At 38.1% G+C, this 21315-nt stretch overlaps 1 protein-coding gene across 1 annotated transcript in view; it reads left to right on the top strand.

Annotated features, from left to right (window-relative positions):
• LOC126183521 (solute carrier family 28 member 3-like) overlaps positions 1 to 21315 on the top strand; it is a 418615-nt gene that overhangs the window by 381734 nt on the left and 15566 nt on the right. Inside the window, exons 13-14 of the mRNA XM_049925578.1 lie at positions 6960 to 7118; positions 12391 to 12571. Of these exons, the coding sequence (XP_049781535.1) occupies positions 6960 to 7118; positions 12391 to 12571 (340 nt within the window). The remainder of the gene's footprint in view (positions 1 to 6959; positions 7119 to 12390; positions 12572 to 21315) is intronic.

The raw sequence follows: 21315 nt of genomic DNA, 5'->3' as shown, positions 1-21315 counted from the left end.
TGTCATGACTGAAAACTGCTCTGATGATGCTTCCCCTTAGCACATGCCTCACAAAATTCTTCATCAAACTCTTGAACTTCAACACTTAAACATGACATTTGCTCTGATGACCAAAGTGTTCATTCCAAATTTTCAGAGATTCCTTTCATGCAAGATTTACCTTAGGATCACAAGGATCTACATCTACATTGACACTCTGCAAGCCACCATACGGTGTGTTGTGAAAGGTATGCCCTACCACTATTAGTCATTTCCTTTCTTGTTCCACTCACAAATAGAGCAAGAGAAAAACAACTGTCTATATGCCTCTGTATAAGCCCTAATTTCTCGTATCTTATCTTCGTGGTCCTTATGTGCAATGTATACACATCAAAAAACGTTTTGCATCACCCCGGTTTCCAGAACTCCTGAAGATAGACAGTGACTGTGGATATGTATCGCAGACACAGTCCCTTTGACTGTTCAGAGATGTCACTAAACCTGCCCAAAGATGTAAACAACCATGCATGGGCAGTGCCTATTATATGGAGGGGGTCCAACAGCCGATCAGTTCCAGTCATTCCACCAGCAAGGAGGTACATGGCTTGTGTTGTCTGTAGTTCAACCATGCCTAGATGGTCAATACTGCAGTTCAATCACATCTGAATTGTTACTTTTTGCCAGGATGGGCTCTCAACAAGGGAAGTGTCCAGGCATCTCGGAGTGAACCAAAGTGATGTTGTTCGGACATGGAGCAGATACAGAGAGACAGGAACTGTTGATGACATGCCTTGCTCAGGCCACCCAAGAGCTGCTACTGTAGTGGACAACTGCTACCTATGGATTATGGCTCACAGGAACCCTGACAGCAATGCCACTATGTTGAATAATGCTTTTCGTGCAGCCACATTACGTCATGTTATGGTTCAAACTATGCGCAATAGGCTGCATGATGCGCAACTTCACTTCCGATGTTCATGGCGATCTCCATCTTTGCAACCATGACACCATGCAATGCAGTACAGATGGGCTCAGCAACATGCTGAATGGACCGCTCAGGATTGGCATCATGTTCTCCTCACCAATGAGTATCACATATGCCTTCAACCAGACAATTGTCAGAGAGGTGTTTGGAGGCAAGCCAGTCAGGCTGAACACCTTAGACACACTGTCCAGTGAGTGCAGCAAGGGGAAGGTTCCCTGCTGTTTTGGGGTGGCATTATGTGGGGCAATGTACGCCACTGGTGGTCATGGAAGGCACTGTAAAGGTTGTACGATATGTGAATGCCATCCTCCGACTGATAGAGCAATCGTATCGGCAGCATATTGGCAAGACATTTGTCTTCATGGATGAAAATTTGCGTCCCCATCATGCATGTCTTGTGAACGACTTCCTTCAGGATAATGCCATCTCTCAACTAGAGTGGCCAGCATGTTCTCCAGACATGAACCCTATCAAACATGCCTGCGATAGACTGAAAAAGGCTGTTTATGGATAATGTGACCCACCTACCACTCTGAGGGATCTACGCCAAATCGCCGTTGAGGAGTGGGACAATCTGGACCAACAGTGCCTTTATGAACTTGTGGATAGTATGCCATGATGAATACAGGCATGCATCAATACAAACAGACGTGCTACTGGGTATTAGAGGTGTGTACAACATTCTGGCCCACCACATCTGAAGGTCTCGCTGTATGATGATACAACATGCAATGTATGGTTTTCATGAGCAATAAAAAGGGTGGAAATGCTGATTATGTTGATCTTCATTCCAGTTTTCTGTACAGGTTCCAAAACTGTTGGAACCGAAGCGATGCAAAACTTTTTTTGATGTGTGTATGTTGGAGGTAGTAGAATCATTTGGCAGTCAGCTTCAAATTCCAGTTCTCTAAATTTTCTCAATAGTGCCTCTTGAAAAGAATGTTGCCTTACCTCCAGGGATTTCCATTTGAGTTTCCTAAGCATCTCTTTAACACTTATGTGGTGTCCAAACCTACCGGTAACAAATCTAGCAGCCTGCTAGAATTAGTTCTGTCATTCACATCAACAGCTTCAATAAATTGCCACTACATATACCACATGCTTTAACAATGACATTGTTTCAGAAATTGCACTTATCTTTGGATGAAGTAAAAGTCTAATCCCATGTCCATAGCAGAGGACAGATAAGAAGAGATTTCTTTTTTATCCTCTGGAGTATACAAAATATAATTCATGTGGCATTACATCCACTCTCCATTGACAAAAGCTTCAAAGTAAATAGTCCCTTTTCCTAGCATGTTCATAGCCGAATCATTGCTCATACATATCTGCAGTGATTTTGCAAATTTGGTAAGGAATGTGTACCACTCAGAATTCTTAGCCATGTGATTCATCACTCCACAATCAGCAGTCAATTAGTTCTTGTCTAATTCTGCACTCAATACTTCAGTAATGAAAGCCTGGCCAAGCATTTCACTTTTATTTTGGCTATGAACACATTTTTGTTTTTGTTTGACACTTCTACCCTTCTTTTGGATGTGACCAAATCCACCACACACAGCTTCATTTTGTATGTCAACATTTGCAACTTATTTGACAAAATAACATTCAATCCAGTGGTACCATCTGCATTTATTTTAAAATTTGCATTGATAGTGAATAGTGCCACTGGCCTGTCTTGTTTAACTGCGAGCAGTGTGTCAAGTACTCATACCATTAATGACGATTCATTATGTTTCACTCTGAGTTTGTGCATGAGAAGAACAAAGTTTTCAAAATGAGTGAGGTGATTTACCATGTCCTCATCTGAAATCTTATAAAAACTGAAAACTTCTGAACAAACAGAATGTGCAGTTTGCTTTGTTTTATGTTCAACCACAGCATGTAGCTTGTTCCACATATCTTGCACAATCTCACATCCAACCGACAATACCATGAGTTTTGCTTCAACAGTTCTAATAATGATCTCACTAACTGCATGATCAGCTTTTCTTATGTTTTAGTGTATATTTTGTTGTTGTAGCATCCACAGACAGTGCTTCTGGTTTTTTCATATCAATAATACACACCTTGTACACACTGTGTGATGCACATAGTATGTTTCATTCTGCAAACTTCCATGTGGTCTCATTTTCAGCCCCACATTGTTTCTCAGTGACTGGAAATCCATTGTAGCCATGTAAAATAGTACAGATGTACAGCTGCAATATTTACCTGACAATTGGCCACATACAATGTGAACTGTAAAAATCGTACAACATGTGCAAACATGAAACTTCCTGGCAGATTAAAACTGTGTGCCGGACCGAGACTCGAACTCGGGACCTTTGCCTTTTGCGGGCAAGTGCTCATTCTGGAAACATACCCCAGGCTGTGGCTAAGCCATGTCTCCACAATATCCTTTCTTTCAGGAGTGCTAGTTCTGCAGGGTTCGCAGGAGAGCTTCTGTAAAGTTTGGAAAGTAGGAGACAAGGTACTGGCAGAAGTAAAGCTGTGAGGATGGGGCGTGAGTCATGCTTGGGTAGCTCAGTTGGTAGAGCACTTGCCCGCGAAAGGCAAAGGTCCTGAGTTTGAGTCTCGGTCTGGCACACAGTTTTAATCTGCCAGGAAGTTTCATATCAGCGCACACTCTGCTGCAGAGTAAAAATCTCATTATGTGCAAACATGCTTCTGCTGTCACAAGATGTACAATAACAGTACCCATTTTTTTTCTTGAACTGTGGACTGGGTCCATAACCTTTTGTAGAAGATTAAATAAAAGAGGGCAGCATGAAGCACATGCACAATGTTATTACTATATCATGACACATGTACAATGAGGTGATAGGAGTCATGGGATAGCGATATGCACCTATACAGGTGGCAGTAGCATCAAGCACACAAGGTATAAAAGGATAGTTTGTTGGCAGAGTTGTCATTTGTACTCAGGTGATTCATGTGGAAAGGTTTCCAACATGATAATGGCCACATAATGGGAATCAACAAACTTTGAATGTGGAATGGAAGCGGAACTAGACGCATGGGTCACTCCATTTTGGAAATCATTTGGGAATTCAATATTCCAAGATGCACAGTGTCAGGAATGTGCTGAGAATACCAAATTTCAGGCATTATGTCTCACCATGGACAATGTAGTTACCAACGGCCTTCACTTAATGACTGAGAGCAACGGTGTTTGCGTCGAGTTGTCTGTGCTTATAGTCAAGCAACCTTGTGTGAAATAAGTACAGAAATTAATGTGGGACATACAATGGACATATCTGTCAGAAGGCTGTGGTGAAATTTGGCATTAATGGGCTGTGGCAGCAGATGACTGATGCAAGTGCCTTTGGTAACAGCATGACATTACTTGCAGCACCTCTCCTGGGCTCATGACCACATCTGGACATCTGGAAAACTGAGGTCTGGTCAGATGATTCCTAATTTCAGTTGTTAGAAGGTGATGGTAGGGTTCAAGTGTGGTTCAGACCCCAAGAAGCCTTAGACCCAAGTTGTCAACAAGGGACTGTGCAAGCTGGTGGTGGTTTCATAATGGTGTGGGCTGTGTTTACATGGAATGGACTGAGTCCTCTAGTCCAGCTAAACTGACCATTTGCTGGAAATGGTTATGTATGACTACTTGGAGGCCATTTGCAGCCATTCACAGACTTCATGTTCCCAAATAAAAATGGAATTTTTATGGATGACAATGTGCTATGCCCCTGGGCCACAGTTGTTCACAACTGCTTTTAAGAACATTCTGGGCAATCAAGTGAAAGATTTGGCCATCTAGATCACACTACATGAATCCCATCAAACATATATGGGACATCAATCAGAAGTTAGTTTGTGCACAAAATCCTGGACCAGCAACTCTTACACAAATTTGAACAGCTATAGGTACAGAATGGCTCAATATTCCTGCAGGTGATGTCCATCAACTAGTTGAGTTCATACCACATTGAGCTGCTGCAATATGCCTGACAAAAGTAGGTCCAACACAATATTAGGAAGTATCTCATCACTTTTGTCACCTCTGTGTATTTAGAATAACAACAAAAAAACATTTAATATAGAGATGTGCTACATAGCAAAGAGGTTAATGTCAACATTTCACTTCAACATTTTAATGATTTGTTTAACCATCACTGGCTATCAGTGTTGCCTCTACCCTATTTTTCTATGATCGAGGACTGTTGATCATAGTGACATCTGTATAAGTAATAGTGGAGCAGTGGGGGAGATGGGATTTAGTTGTCATTCATTTTGATTTTGGTGGACAGTTTCGACAGAAGATGCTTTTTGTCATTAATGATCATTGCCCCATCCTGCATAACAACACTAATAGTAGGATGGTAGAAAATACTATGTCAGTAACCAAATATTCATTTTGACAACATCTTGATAATATGATCTTAGGTAATAAAGAGAAGTATTGAATAATGGAATCAGCAATAATGACACAGTAATAATGTTTGGAGAGAATTTACACAAAAATAAGAGTGAAATATTTAGTAATCAGACACTAAACCGATGAATTTAATTCCTTCTTAGATATATTAAAAAGTATTTTTGAGCCTGTTTCCAATAAGTCAGATAAGGAAAATTTTGAAAGAAGATTTGGTGGAAAAACTGTGGTCTAAATTTGAGATGAAATAACTTTGTGCAAAGCAAAGGAACAAGACAAGTTATTCTGTTAATTTTAGGCTTTCCCAATATATGATGTTGTTGAAATGTCCAAAGTAATAACAGATGCAGATCCAGGGTTTGATTCTGGGAGATCACTGGATCAGCCACATTTAGCATGCTGTAGAGGTGTAGGAATTTCATAATAATAATAATAATAATAATAATAATAAAAGCAAATTGCATATTTTTAAAAATTTAACTTTAATAATTTGTTTACATTAGTAGTTAGTACAATAGGGTGCAGTTCCCATGCTTTTGGGTGACCCCCATGACTCTCCCCCCAGTCTCTACATTTATACTTGGGTGTTCAACCATGTGGAAATGTCCAAATGGAGAAATATTTTGACAAGCTGTCTTGTTGCCATCTTGCCATCTACTATTGACATTTCATGTAACTTTGGCACTTTCTTAGTTTGTGCCCAACATAAAACTTCCCCTTGGGTGTGTACTATAGGGAAATGGTTGTAATAAAAAATTATAATGCAAAGTGAAATTTATCATTCTGAATTTTAAGAACATAAAACCAGGGAAAAGGAAAGACCTTTTAGAATTACACAAAATCTATCAGGAGAATTATTCAAAAGGAAAGAAGCAAATGCACAGTGGCAAAAAAGAAGTACTGGACGCTATGTTAGGAAGATATAATTTCCATAGAGGGACGGTGTGTGTTCCATGAAGTGACATCAGCTCATATAACAACACCATCAATGAGACTACAGTAATTTGAATGTTTTATCATTGACAGTGGAATATATTAGTCAGTCAGTGAGTCAAAAATGTGTATTTATGAAAGACTTAAATAGCGAGTCTCAAAACCAGACTTACGTAAATCACACATGCTTTAAATGTTATCTTCTTCCTCTCAGTGTTTTCACATACCTTTGAGGAATGGTTCTACAGTGGAACACCTGTTAATGTTGTTGATGATAAGGCATCAATAGCCTATCTGCTACAAAGGCTTCTTTACACAAACCCATGTTTGGGTCTAGCAATTAAATTTTATCAAGAACACAGAAAAAAATTCAGATGTCCCTTCTGTTAGTTTGTAAGAGTTTTAACTGTGCAGACTAAAACATTTTATTGTGTCAAACTTTATTGTATTGATGACTTCTTCTCCAGGCTAAGCTAATCCTTAATCAATTCCATATAACTGAAATCTATGAAAGATGATGTATGAATTAACATTTTCAGTCATTTAACTATGTTTCTGTAGTTTTAGTATTTTTCAGTAAGTGCATGTAACTTGTGCTAGAATAAACACTGTATTAAATGTATCATGACATTTAATAGTAGTTTTAATCACATTGTGATTTATTTTAATTTACAGTTCATTCTCTCAAAAGTATTTATTCCATTTACATATGTCATGGGGGTAGAAGCTGAACAAGTTGAATATGTGTCCCAACTGATAGGCATAAAGACGCTTGTAAATGAATTTGTGGCATATCAGAGACTTGGTGAAATGCTGGACCAGAATCTTCTCACAGTAAGCAGAATATTTTAAAAATATTTTTTCTACTTAAAAAACTATATAGCTACCTAAAGAAGTTTATCTAATATATAGTCTATCCATGGTTATACAATTTTGTAGTATCTGTTCTCTGCAAAGTGTGTGTATTACTCACCAGTTGCTCACTTATGATATTGCACTGTTAGTCACAGTAAAATAGATTCAACATTACTAATCATAGTGAGACATTTCATTGCATCTTCCAGAGCATAATATTAAACTAGCTGTGGAAAATTACAGCATGAACATTATCATAGAGTTTGTTATATTAACAAAAAATCCAGTGCTTTAAATGTTTGTATAATATTTATCAAGTGGAAGTCAAAGAGTAGTGTTAAAAATATTTTAGGCAAGACATCACCATACACTATCCCTTTAATAAAAGCATGAACACCTGTAACAGTTCTGACACACAATTTAAAAAAGTGAATTTCAAACTCTATCACTTAGAAGTGATAAGTAGAAAGAGAAAGTACTGTAGAAATGGCATCATATCACACCTTAACCTGGTGTTCAGTTTTTTCTGTATTGCAATAAATAATAAACTGAGCAGCATTATGCCATTTCTACCATTTATAAAAGCTGTGGAACACAGTCACCATAAAACATTTTACATAATAAACAATAAATTGAACAGCTGCATAACATGTTCTATGGTGTCATTTCTACAAATTATAAAAACTGTTGAACAAAATTAACAAAAAAATATTTTTGAAAGAGAAAGTTTGGAAGTATAAAAAATGTGTAAAGAATTTCAGTGTGACTGGTGGCACTATATAGGTAACACAGTGTATCAATACTGGTGTTGGTACCTTTCAATGTAAAATTGAATGCACTGTTCTTTTTTAACATTTAGATATTTACATATGTAAGAAATCATATTGGACCTGGAACTGAACCTTGTGGACTTAAATTAATAATTTCTACCTAGTCAAAAAGATGCCTTCTGTCTGTGTGAACTATCATGGCAGCTCCCCAATGCAGGCTACTACACCTGTTCTCTAGCTCTTCATTAACCACAGTGGAGTGCACCACACTGGAGTGATACAACGAATTAAGTCATTACTAGTCAAGGGAAGGTTGACAGTGAAATTGTTACATTCTTTTGAGAGATAATCACTTGGCATCAGATTCATAGCAATAGTTCAGCAATATTAAATCCCAGAGCAAATTTGTACATCCGAGTATGTACCTCCCAAATTAATAGTTATCTAAAATTAATTCAGTAATAAATAATGTGAAAAATAGCACCACAATGACTGCCTTCTCTTTGTGCTGATTATCAAGCCCATAGACCAGTGACATGGTGCAGGTGGTCTCCTGCCAGCAATGCCATGGAGCAGGTCAGTAAGTAACCAGTAGTTACATGTTCTGGAAACAGTTTGGTGAATCATCATTTTATGACCTTAGTGCTTCAGACAATGATGCAAGAGTCTGCACTGTCTGTGTAGGATGATAACCCACATGCGTTATTGGTGTCTCTGTTGGGTGCTGTGCTTCCGATCTTGGCTAAGAAATTTACCATACCCGACCAGTGCGGTACGCCAACACTAGTGCATGTGGGACTAATTTTTGGGATTGTGTCATAGTGATTGCATTACAAGTAACAAGCAGATTATTGTGAAGAGTATTCTCCAAACCATACAATTGAGAAAACCATCCAAGGGATTTAGATTTGTACTATGTGAGAGTTCAAGAAGATTGTTGTGGAGACATATATGGTATTTTAGTCCCTTCTATTTTGTGCTTCCTCTGGTAAACTGGGTAAGCATTTTTCATGATTAGCTGGTAATATCTTATTTTCCCATAAGTTGCTAATAATACAAAAGTCTTCTTATATTACCTTTACACTGCCTATAAATATAAGCAAAATTAATTGTTATTCACAATTAATTCATAATTAATTCATGAGTAAGAATTAATTCATAATTAATTCATTAGTAAACAATATACAAAATAAGGTCACAGAAACTGTCTGCTGCTTGTGATTATTGTTTATCAAGACCAGAGACCAGTAGCATGGTCAGATGGCCCTCCACAAGTAATGCCATGGAGCAGTTTCTTTTGCCCTCATATTAACAACATGTATCAGGGAATAAAAAAAACCAAGTATATATAATTATATATAGATGTTTTTATCAGGGACTGCAAGGCCATTGATTGATTACATGTGTGGTTGTTTCAGTTTTGTAGGAAGTTAGGTATTTGTTTACCAGGGCTGTTTGCATTCTTATGTTATCCTGTCTATTAGAAGTCAGTAATGATATCTGGATTATCATGTAAACTATGGAAAATAGTGACTGCCCAGGTGATATAAGGAAGTGACCGCTTCACAGTAGTTTATCAGAACCTTATATAGCTGAGAACTTGGATTTCACAGAATATTAGTGTTATCTGACAATACACTGTTACTGCAGCAGGCCTTTCCCCTTCAATAATAGTGTATGGTACTGTTTAATGTTCAAATTTTTTTGAATATTTACACTGATTTGAAATTGTGACAGTTGAATGGGGGTAGTCACTGCAATGATCATCTACACTGTTTCTCAGTCTGTTGATGTGCAATTAAAACAGGATTAAGTTACTCTTCAGTGACATTTTATACAGTTTATGGGAGCATGCTGTTACTCTGATTTCTTATAACAATGTCTTCTTGAGCTCCACCTGTAACCTAAGAGAGATAACGCTATTGACAAGAGTGATGGTCCCCTCCCATACTCTTCCTTCACGTAAGCAATCAATGCTACTTACATTACATAGTAACTGCTCATTGCAGCACGTTAGTGTGTGACTACACATGAAATTCTCAGCAGCTGACCTCCCAACTATCATCAATCACTATGGAAGCTACATATGCTGTGGTAAATTTGTCAACACAGTAGCAGAAGTAACAGTAAATGGACAATTTAGTGTTCTATATAGTGCCATAAAATGATACATAGAACAACTGATATGTAAGACACAGGACTGATGCTGTAAATCAATGTGTTTATCAGTTATGTTCAGTGAGTGATGAGAGTCCTAAAAACAGGACTTATTTATGTCTACACATATGTCCATATTCTGAAGTTCTACCATATTTTACTTCCTGCGTAGTGTAATAGTACATTTGTAATGAACTGCTGAGCTGCTCCTTTGATTCAACTGAAGGGTTCAATAGTGGTTCATTTCTTTTGTATTGATGTTACATTCACCATAAAAAGCTCCAGTGACCTCCCCATCTTCATCTAAATCTGTATCTACAGCTACATTCACTTCTATACCCTGAAAACTGCTGTGAAGCATATAGCAAAAGATAATTTCCATTGTACCACAAATTAGGGTGTCTTTCACTTCATACATTTATGAAAGCATGGAAAAAAGATTGCTTGAATGACTCTGTGTATGCTGTTGTCTTCATTGCACTTAAGGGAGTGATACATAAAGGGTTGAAGTATATTCCTATATCCCTCACACTACACTGGTTTTTGAAACTTTTTAAGTATGCTTTTGTGGTCAATTGACTATATCTTGAAGTGTACTGACAAAGACCTCCATGACCAAAATATTAAACCACTAATGTTATCATATTGGGAATGATTGAATGAGAATCATCTTATTATAAATGTACAAAAAAGAACTCGCATCAATTTCAGCATTTCATCTCAAAAACAAGAAATCCCCAGTATACTCCTAAACAACCAAGAGCCGCCCAGTGTAAGTTCTATAAAGCTTCTTGGTATATGGCTTGAAGAAAATCTTAAGCTGAATACGTGTGTCAATTATATATAAAATAAACTGCCAACAGTATGTTATGTTCTAAAGGTGCTCAGCATATCAGTCACAAATTTAGTTATACTACAAATATATTATTCTTACTTTTAATTCAAATTACAATATGGAATTACTTCTGGGGAAACTCAGCCTTGGAAAAAAGGCAATTCATATAATATGCAATCTGAGACAGAATGAATAACATAGACATCATTTCAAGAGACTTGTCATTGTGATGCTACTACATGTTTACATTTACAATACTATGTCATGTGTTTAGAACTACCTATTAAGCAAAGACAGCTCATTGACATTAAATGAACACATTCTTAGTTATGAAATGAGACAGCAGTCTGACCTTCACATGATTCAGGCCAGAACAACTTGTTACCAAAAAAGTGTGCTGCGTGTTGGGATGCAGGTGTATGATAATTTACCAGATGAAGTTTAATGAGCAGAAATGCCAAGAGCTTGTATGTGAGCAAAGCTTTTAAATGGTAAATGATTTTCTGAAAAAGGCTATACATGTTAGCTCATCACTTAATAAATGTTCATTTATGCCTGATAATTATGTGTAGTGTGTGTTTCCTTAATGTACATAGTATATTAGTCTATATTCATTACTGGTTTTGCTCCCATCATATTCTGTTACATCACATATTATTTTATCTTATTGTAAAAAAAGAAAAAAATTGCAATCCACCTAACTTGGTTTTTGTATGACAGATGTCTTCAGAATCCATAATAGTTGGCATGGAGAAGGTCATTCTGTTAAAGATATTTGTTCTTTCATGTAGTCCACCTGTTGTATATCCTCACCTCAAAACTATTAAAACATGCATAACACTAATACCAAATTTTGTTTCAGTCAGCAGTATTCTACTCAGTTCTTTGTTTACATTGCTTTCAGGTGTGGTTACACAGGATCATTTGCGTTGTTGCAACACCTCTATCAACCCTACAGTTACATGTGCAGTTGCTGCTGCTTCTGCTATTCCATTTACCATTAATGTTGTACTTTCTGTCTGTACTGAAGCTTTAACCTTCTGTTCCTAATATAATAACCTAATTATCTCCATCAAACTGTTAACCAATGGCCTTATGTTCACATTACACATTACAAATGCACTCAATCATATGTGATCTCTCTATCCATCCCCCACCCCCTCCCTCTCTGATACACATATCCACACTTTGTGTCCACTTAACTTTGTAGAGAACAGTAATTTTCCTTCAACAGTATAGTGATTATGTGCAATAGGGGACAGTGCATAAGTGATTCCAGCAGTAATTTTGTTATTATAATATCCTTTTTTACAAAATTATTTTTATGCCTAGCAAAAAATGCACACAAATCAGTATCAGTACATGTATGCTATTCTGTTTTTATATTTTCATGTTAATTAATTCTAAGTAACACTTTGCTTCATTTAATTATTAAAGATGAGTCTTACAAATTGGTGTGCATACTAATTAGTTTGTGTTTTACTTTCAGCCCAGATCTGAAATAATAGCCACATATGCACTGTGTGGGTTTTCTAATCCTAGCTCTGTTGGTATAATGATTGGTGCATTATCTGCCTTGGCTCCTAACCGAAGGGCAGCAATAACAGAAGTAGCATTCAGAGCACTTATAGCTGGATCTGCAGTTTGTTTCATGACAGCATGTATTGCAGGTTTGTAGATGCAATTTGCAAAAATTTTGAAATAGACTTATTTCTCATGCAGTCACCTTCAGTGTTAAGCTTAAGTGTAGCCACCACTACACAAAATTTATTCTATTCAGACATTACTGGCAAATAAGAAGAGTGTACTGAAAAAAAATGAAAAAAAACTTTCTTTTCTTGTTCCATGAGCTCTATGGCCTTGTAACTAACACAGAGTGTGAGTCAAATCCAAACTCTACTCCCACAATTATTTCTAATTTCTCTTACATCTCCTTTATGAACATTACATTATTGAACAATCCTATTAAAAAAAAAAGACCAAGTCATGTTATGATAGGAGGAGCAGACAGAATTTTAAAATAATTATCTCATATAATTAGCTCCGTGCTATTTTTTGGCAAGAGGTGTGGAAACTTCTACAAAGTAAGGAACGGAATGAAGCATTGACTTTTGTGTCACATTATTATGTACACACTGATGAGCCAAAATGTTATGTCCACTGCCCACCACAAGGCTGAATGCCTCCTGGTGGTGTTGTGGGCATGTGACACAGTATGGAAAGAATGTAAGTGGAAGAGAGACAATTTGGCAATCATTATAGTGAAGATACAGGCCACAAATTCAGAAATCCACTGATATAAGCAGTTCTGGCAAAGAGCACATTATTGTGATGCTGTGGCTGGAAACGAGAATCTCTGAAATGGTAAAGCTGGTACACTTGTTGGTGTACTACTGTTGTAACCATCTATGGAAAATTGTTGAAGGATGGTGAAATAATGACTAGGCCATATAGTACTGGACGACCATGTCTCATCACGAAACATAGGGGTTGGAGGATCCCCCACTGTGCACTCCAGGACAGGCAGCGATCTATGGTAGATCTGATGACAGAGTACAGTGCTGGTGCAGGCACAAGTGCTTCAGAGCACACTGTTCAAAGATCATTGTTGAAAATGGACCTCCATATCACATGACCCCTCCATGTTCCTGTGTTGACCCAATGAGATAAGTTATGATTGCAGTGGGCACAGTATCACTGAGTTTTCATCATGGATCAATAGAAATGTGCCACCTGTCAAATGAATGTCATTTCATGTTATACCAGGTCAATAGTTGGGTCCTTATACCCTGTCATTCAGGCAAATGGCTGCACGAAACATGCACCACACCACAGGTGAAGGGTGGTGAGGGCATAATTATGTTATGGGGTACACTGAGTTGGGCTTCCATGGGCTGTGTGGTGATATTTGAAGGTATCATGACAGTAGTGAATTATGTGCACATTATTGGGGACCATCTGCATCACTTCATACTTGAAGACTCCCATTAGTGTTGGGTTGTTTGGGGGAAGAGACCAAACAGCGAGGTCATCGGCCTCATTGGATTAGGGAAGGATGGGGAAGGAAGTCGGCTGTGCCCTTTCAAAGGAACCATCCCAGAATTTGCCTGGAGTGATTTAGGGAAATCACGGAAAACCTAAATCAGGATGGCCGGACGTGGGATTGAACAGTCGTCCTCCTGAATAGACTCCCATTAAGATGATGACATCTTCCAGCAGGGTAATGGTCCATGTTATAGGGTCATAATCATGCTACAGTGGTTCTAGGGGCATTATAGTTAACTCAAATTGATGTTTTGGCCAGCAAATGTGCCTGAGCTGTGTCCATTGGAACACACATGAGTCGCCAGCTGCATAGACATCTGGTGCATAGACATCTGGTGCCCTACACTTCTGGAATCCTGTCAAGGGCTTGTAGAATCCATGCCAAACACAATCTCTGTTGTACTCTGTTTGAAAAGTGGGAAAACATGCTATTAAACAGGTAGTCATAATGTTTTGGCTCCTCAGTGTATATTCTCAACATAGGTTGACAAGGAGTCTGCATCAGAATTGTCATAGAGAAACAGGAACTTTTGTGTGCACAGCATTACCCTTAGGGCCAAAGAAATTCTTGAATAACAGGTACACTATTGCCATCTGTACATTTACAAATTTATGATAGTAATTTGAATGTTCACATTATTCTCAGTACAAACAATTCTCTGTACAAAGAAAGGAAAAAAAATTAGGTAAAATTTTTTGTTAGACTTTTCTTTTCCTACTCTAAAGTTCATATAACTTTTTATCTGAACTATCAAATATGAAATATTTATTTTACAGACATAGTTGTAATTGACTTCATTTACAAATAATCCAAGGCTAATACTCTATTAATTCATAAGTAGAAATGCTTTTAAAGTCATGTGTAAAATCATTAATATGCCAAATATTTACATATTCGATGAGCAGTCATCTTGTTTTACGGCATTTGCCAGAAAATTCCATAATATAAATTTACAAACTGCAGCCACAAAACTGTATCAAATTATAGAACTGATATTAAAATGAATAAAGACACTGAACTGAAACATATTTACTCAAATTTTTGATCTCAGCATTTTTGCAATTGACTTACATGAAATGAGAAGATGAACTTTACGGTCTACATTCATTAAATTACTCTAAATGATGTCAAAAAATACTTTATCCTGTGAAAGTAAGAAACATGAACACAATATGCAGGTAAACATAATAAAAGTATGATGTATCAAATATTTGCCAAGTCATAGGTATCATACAGCACAATTGAGAAATATATCACCTGCTCCCATATAGGACCAGTATTGGGTATTGCATTATGTAGATGTCCTAATCTGGCATTTATATCTCAAGCTGTGGATGATTTCTGAGGCAAAGAGGAAAATTCCTTGATCTAGCATAGAGAAGGTACTGACAGCAGTGGTTTTTTTGAATGATCTGTCACGTTTCTGTCTTCTCATGACTGAGCTGAAAAAACATAGGTGCATTTTTCGACAAGGCTGAAAGATCAGTTATCTTGGAAACTGTTTTATTCCATTCTGGGAGTGATAAGAATGTCTTGTTCATTTGGTGCTCTGCAGCTTGAAGAAACTGTGAATATGTCATATTAATGATTATGTATTTGACATAATCTGCTCCTTGACAGTGGTTTATTTTATCAGACTAATTTCATGCATTTACCCACTATTAGCAATGTCTGTGTTATGAAAGACAAATATTTCTTATAATATGCTATTTATAGTATATACTGTTTCAAGAAAAAATGTACATAGGATAGGCTGGACAAAATTTCAAAGTAAGATTTAAAGAACATCTGACTCAAAATGGCATTAAATTATTTTCATATAGTTCACACTGAAAAGAACAAAAGCATATTATTAGTGACATGACACGATACCTGTAAGTCCTGCATATTGCAAAAAAGGTTGCTTACTAAATATTTTGAGAAAACAGAAACACACACACATATATTTAAAAACATCCTAACATTAATTTAAATGAACAGAATGATGATAAAAATGTAAAAAAGTTTCACAAGTTTTATTTGGTATACAAATTTTTTTGCACTGTTAACAGACAATACCAATTAGCAGTAAAATTATTTGTAGTCTATGATACAAAGCAAATAATTATCTTTTCATGTACAACAATTGCCACTTAAAACTACATAGTCTCACAAAAATTTCTTATGCTTATTCCATATATATGCTCATTTCATTGTATGGTTATAGTTAAACACTGGCATATGCTATAAAGCAGTACAGATATGGCAAGTCATATTATGAGAACTGTTCAATAAATAATATACAACCATCAAAAAATGTTTTTCATCACCACGGTTCCCACAACTCCTGAAGACAGAGATTGACTGTGGATATTGTATCACAGATACAGTCCCTTTGACTGTTCAGAGATGTCACTAAACCCACCCAAAGATGTAAACAACCATGCATGAGCAGCGCCTATTAGATGGAGGGGGTCCAACAGCCAATCAGTTCAGTCACTCCACCAGCAAGGAAGTACATGGCTTGTGTTGTCTGCAGTTCAACCATGCTTAGATAGTCAATACAGCAGTTCAATCATGTCCGCATTGTTACTTTGTGCCAGGAAGGGCTCTCAACAAGGGATGTGTCCAGGCATCACGGAGTGAACCAAAGCGATTTTGTTTGGACCTGTAGGAGATACAGGAATACAGGAACTGTCAATGACATGCCTCGCTCAAGCCACCCAAGGGCTACTACTGCAGTGGATGACTGCTACCTATGGATTATTGCTTGGAGGAACCCTGACAGCTACACCACCATGTAGAATAATGCTTTATGTGCAGCCACTGGACGCCGTGTTAAGATTCAAACTGTGTGAAATAGGCTGCATGATGCGCAACTTCACTCCAAATGTCCATGGTGAGGTCCATCTTTGCACCCAAGACACTATGCAGTGAGGTAGAGATGGGCCCAACAACATGCTGAATGGACTGCTCCTGATTGGCATCACGTTCTCTTCATTAATTAGTGTTGCATATGCCTTCAACCACATGATTGTTGGAGACATGTTTGGAGGCAACCCGGTCAGGCTGGATGCCTTAGACACACTGTCCAGTGAGTGCTGCAAGGTGGAGGTTCCCTGCTGTTTTGGGGTAGCATTATGTGGGGCCGACTATACCGCTGGTTTTCATGGAAGGCGCCATAATGGCTGTACGATATGTGAATATCATCCTCCGACCAATAGTACAACCGTATCGGCAGCATATTGGTGAGGAATTCACCTTCATGGATGACAATTCATGCCCCCTCATGCACATCTCTAGAATCATTTCCTTCAGGATAATGACATCATTCGACTAGAGTGGCCAGTATGTTCTCCAGACATGAACCCTATCGCACATGCAAGGGATAGATTGAAAGGGGCTGTTTATGGACAACGTGACCCACCACCCACTCTGAGGGATCTACGCCGAATCACCGTGGAGGTATGGAACAATGTGGACCAACAGTGCCTTGATGAAGTTGTGGATAGTATGCCACGATGAATAGAGGCATGCATCAGTGCAAGCGGACATGCTACTGGGTATTAGAGGTACTGCTGCATTCTGCAGTCTGGAACATCACTTCTGAAGGTCTCTCTGTATGGTGGTACAACATGCAATGTGTGGTTTTCATGAGCAATAAAAGTGGCAGTAATGATGTTTATGTTGATCTCTACTCTAATTTTCTGTACAGGTTCTGGAACTCTCAGAACTGAGGTGATGCAAACTTTTTTTGATGATTGTATTATATATCTCTTCTGTAATACTGATATCATTGTGCGAACTGTATTGTGGTACCAAAGAACTGCTCTCATCTATTTGAATGTGGCATGGGACTGGATGAGATGGAACAACCCATGATGTTCACAATGCACTACTACTGAATATGGAACACAAATAAAATTTTTACTGTATGAAAGAAGAGAAAGAACGATAAACAGAATATAATTATCAGATAGGCATGAGCATCTTCACTCCACACCAAACAATAATAAAACAAAAATATGGCTCCACGTAGGAAGCAAAAACGGGGACACTGATATGCTATTTTAAATTTTATGAGTACTGACTCCACAGGAAATGCAGTTAAACTAAATCTAATGCTGATAAACACTCAGATTATTAATAATGATATGAACCCTGTGTGTGTGAGTGTAACAGTTCCTATCACTGTGTGGTAATAACAGGTGACTTTTGATCCCACTATCGATATAGCTAATTGAACCTTAAAATTAAGACAGTCTTGGGGAGAATCATCCTGTTATTGTTGCCCCAACTACAAATGTTCACACACAATAGCTCTGTTCAGTGGATGGTGTTCACAATAATGGCTTATGACCACTGCCCACCGTGAGGTTGTATGGTGCCTGATGGTGCTGAGAGCACATGATGTGGTAAGAGAAGTATATGAGTGGAGCAGAGATGAATGGGGAGTCATTCTAGTGATGATGAGTGGTGCAAATATGGACGTCTAGCTTTGACAAAAGCCAGAGACTGAGTGTGGTGGCACAGAGCTTAGCACACTGGACTCACATTCAGGAGGACGATGGTTCAGATCCACTTCTGGCAATCCTGAGGTAGGTTTCCTGTGATTTCCCTAAGTTGCTTCAAGCAAATAATGGGATGGTTCCTATTAAAGGGCATGGCTGACTTCCTTTCCCATCCTTCCTAATCTGATGGGACATATAACCTTGCTGTTTGGTTCCCTCCCCCCAAATCAACCAGCCAACCAACCAACCATCAACCAATAAAAGCCAGATTGTTGTGGCCCAGTGCTTGGGATTCAGCGCCTCACAAACAATGAAGCTGGTCAGCTTTTTGTGTGCTACTGTCATGAGCATCTATGGAATGTGGTTGAGTGCTTAAAACATGAGTAGGCAACAAGAAGTTGGATGTCATTTTGGAGCATAACATTCAGCACACAGTGTTGAACACGGAGTTCCACAGCAGAGGACCCATATCTGTTCCCATGTTCACCCAACAACATCATCAGCTATGTTTACAGTGGGCACAGGATCATCAAGTTTGGACTGCAGATCAATAGAATAGTGTCACCTGGTCAGATGGATCCCATTTATTGTTAAACCAGGTTACTGGTAATGTCCAGATATGCTATCATCCAGGCAAATTACTGCTCAAAACATGCAACATACCACAGAACATTGGCCAGTGGGAGCAGTATTATGTTATGGGGGACACTTTGGATTCCATGGGACCTGTGGTTGTAATTGAAGCCACCATGACAACTGTGGAGTACTTGAACGTTATTAGGGACCACCTGTAACCCCTTGTGCTTGATGTCTTCCCCAACAGTAATGGTATCTTCCAGCAGGATAACTGTCTATATCACAAGGCCAGAATTGTGCTACAATGGTTTGAGGAGCATGATAGTGAACTCAAATTGATGTCTCAGTCATCAAATTTGGCTTATCTCAATCCAATGAAACCCAGCTGGGACATTATCGGGCACCAGCTCCACACCCACAAATCACCTGCCCATAAATTATGGGACGTGTGTGACCTGTGCACAGGCATCTGGTGCCACAAACCTCTGAAAAACTCTCAAGGATTTTTTGAATACATGACACAGAGAATCACTACTGAACTGCATTCTAGAAGTGGACCAGCGCACTTTTAAGTTGATGGCCATAATGTCTTGGCTCTTCAGTGTATAAATTCATAACTTTGGAACTAGCAAGTTGTGTTTAGTGATAGGTAAGACTTGGTCTGGTTGGTATGCACATGTGATACTCTTTTGCCACTTAGCCAGTTTATAACAGAATTAGAACATGATCAATACCATCACAGCTGTTTAGTGGACTCCATTAATCAGATACTCCATGTATGCAAATCATATAATTCCTAACAGGAATCAGATACTGTTTACAATTACTTTGTGTCTTTTCTTTGTCTAGCACTAGCTGTCCAAAGACAATGCAGTTCACTGCAATGCTGCTATGCGTTTCAAAGCTGACTCATCCACTACACTGTCTTTGTGCTTGAACCTAACTAAATGCTCAGCAGGCCATTAAATATCTGATGGTGTGAATATTGCTTCCACAGAGGCAAGCCACAGATGAGGGCTATGAGGATTGAATGGTGGCAAGTGGACTGTGGCATAGGCTGAGCAGGGTGGGAGTGGTAGGGTTGTGCATTGAGGCGGCGGTGTTTTGAGCAAACTGCTCATACTTACTGAAGAGCATGTGCAATCCAGTTATCAGCTATATTATCTCTGGAGGGGCAGTGGGGTTCTGGGCTACATTTGTGCCTGAATTCAAAGATAGGGGTCAGCCAAAGTGAAATTGTTCCTGTTTCAGTCCGTGAGCTATGATCATATTGTTTTAACTGGGTGGAGTGTAGAATTACTCTATGTGCACAGTGGAGAGCGACAGTTGGGTTGGGTAAGAGGTGATGTCAGTATACGGTCTGTGTTGTTTGGACTGGGTCACCAGTGTGGAAACAATTCTGTGGTTCCAAAGAATTACTCTGACCTAACTAAATGTGGCATGGGAATGGACAGGATTGAATGATCAAGGAAATACGCAATGCATGACTACCAAACATACATCACAAATAATATTTTTATTCAATGAAAGAAGAGAAAACAAGAAACAGGTTATAATTATCAAATAGGTGTGACCATCTACACTCTGTGCTAAAGAATAAAGGGTTCCCATCATTTCATTTCTGCCTTTTCCACTTTTCATGAATATTTTTCTAGTCTAATTTTGTTTTATGTTTTGAAATGGTAGCAGCTGTTTCTTTTTATAGAAAGCTATTTTGCCTAGTGTAATTCTTGCTAATGTGTATTTACTTCAAATACCTTCTTTTTTATTATACCTCTATAGTAGCAGAACTTGTTTACTTCTTTAAGACTCGCTTATCCCAAATTATTATTTACCCATTCAGCATTTCTACCCTTTACGCACACATTTACCTTACTTTTCTTTTTCATTATGATGATATTATAGCTGTAAATTAATATACTTTCCATTTTATCAAGCACCTGACTCAGTCCATGTTCTTCACTTTTGATGAATTAGAAAACCACATAATTCTGATTTTTTTTCCACGAAAACTTGTACGCCAAGATAGTTCTTATTTCCCTCATTGACCCTTCATTATTTAAATTAATTATGAGTGGTCCTTTCCTGAATTTAACCTTCTTTAAAAATCTGTCAATGCCTAATACACAATTCTGCTTTGTGTAGAAGTGTTTCCCCTTCTGTCCCTGTAAATGACTGCACATTGCATCAGGATTAAGAAATAAATCTTCCATTCCTGATAAGCAAAAACCTTCTCAGAATCTGCAAATTAAATGTATATTTTCCCTTTTTTTATCCAAGCATGCTCTTTATTATTCATCAC

The sequence above is a fragment of the Schistocerca cancellata genome, chromosome 4 (genome assembly GCF_023864275.1).
Source record: "Schistocerca cancellata isolate TAMUIC-IGC-003103 chromosome 4, iqSchCanc2.1, whole genome shotgun sequence".
Taxonomy (NCBI): domain Eukaryota; kingdom Metazoa; phylum Arthropoda; class Insecta; order Orthoptera; family Acrididae; genus Schistocerca; species Schistocerca cancellata.
This window is presented reverse-complemented; position numbering and strand designations above follow the sequence as displayed.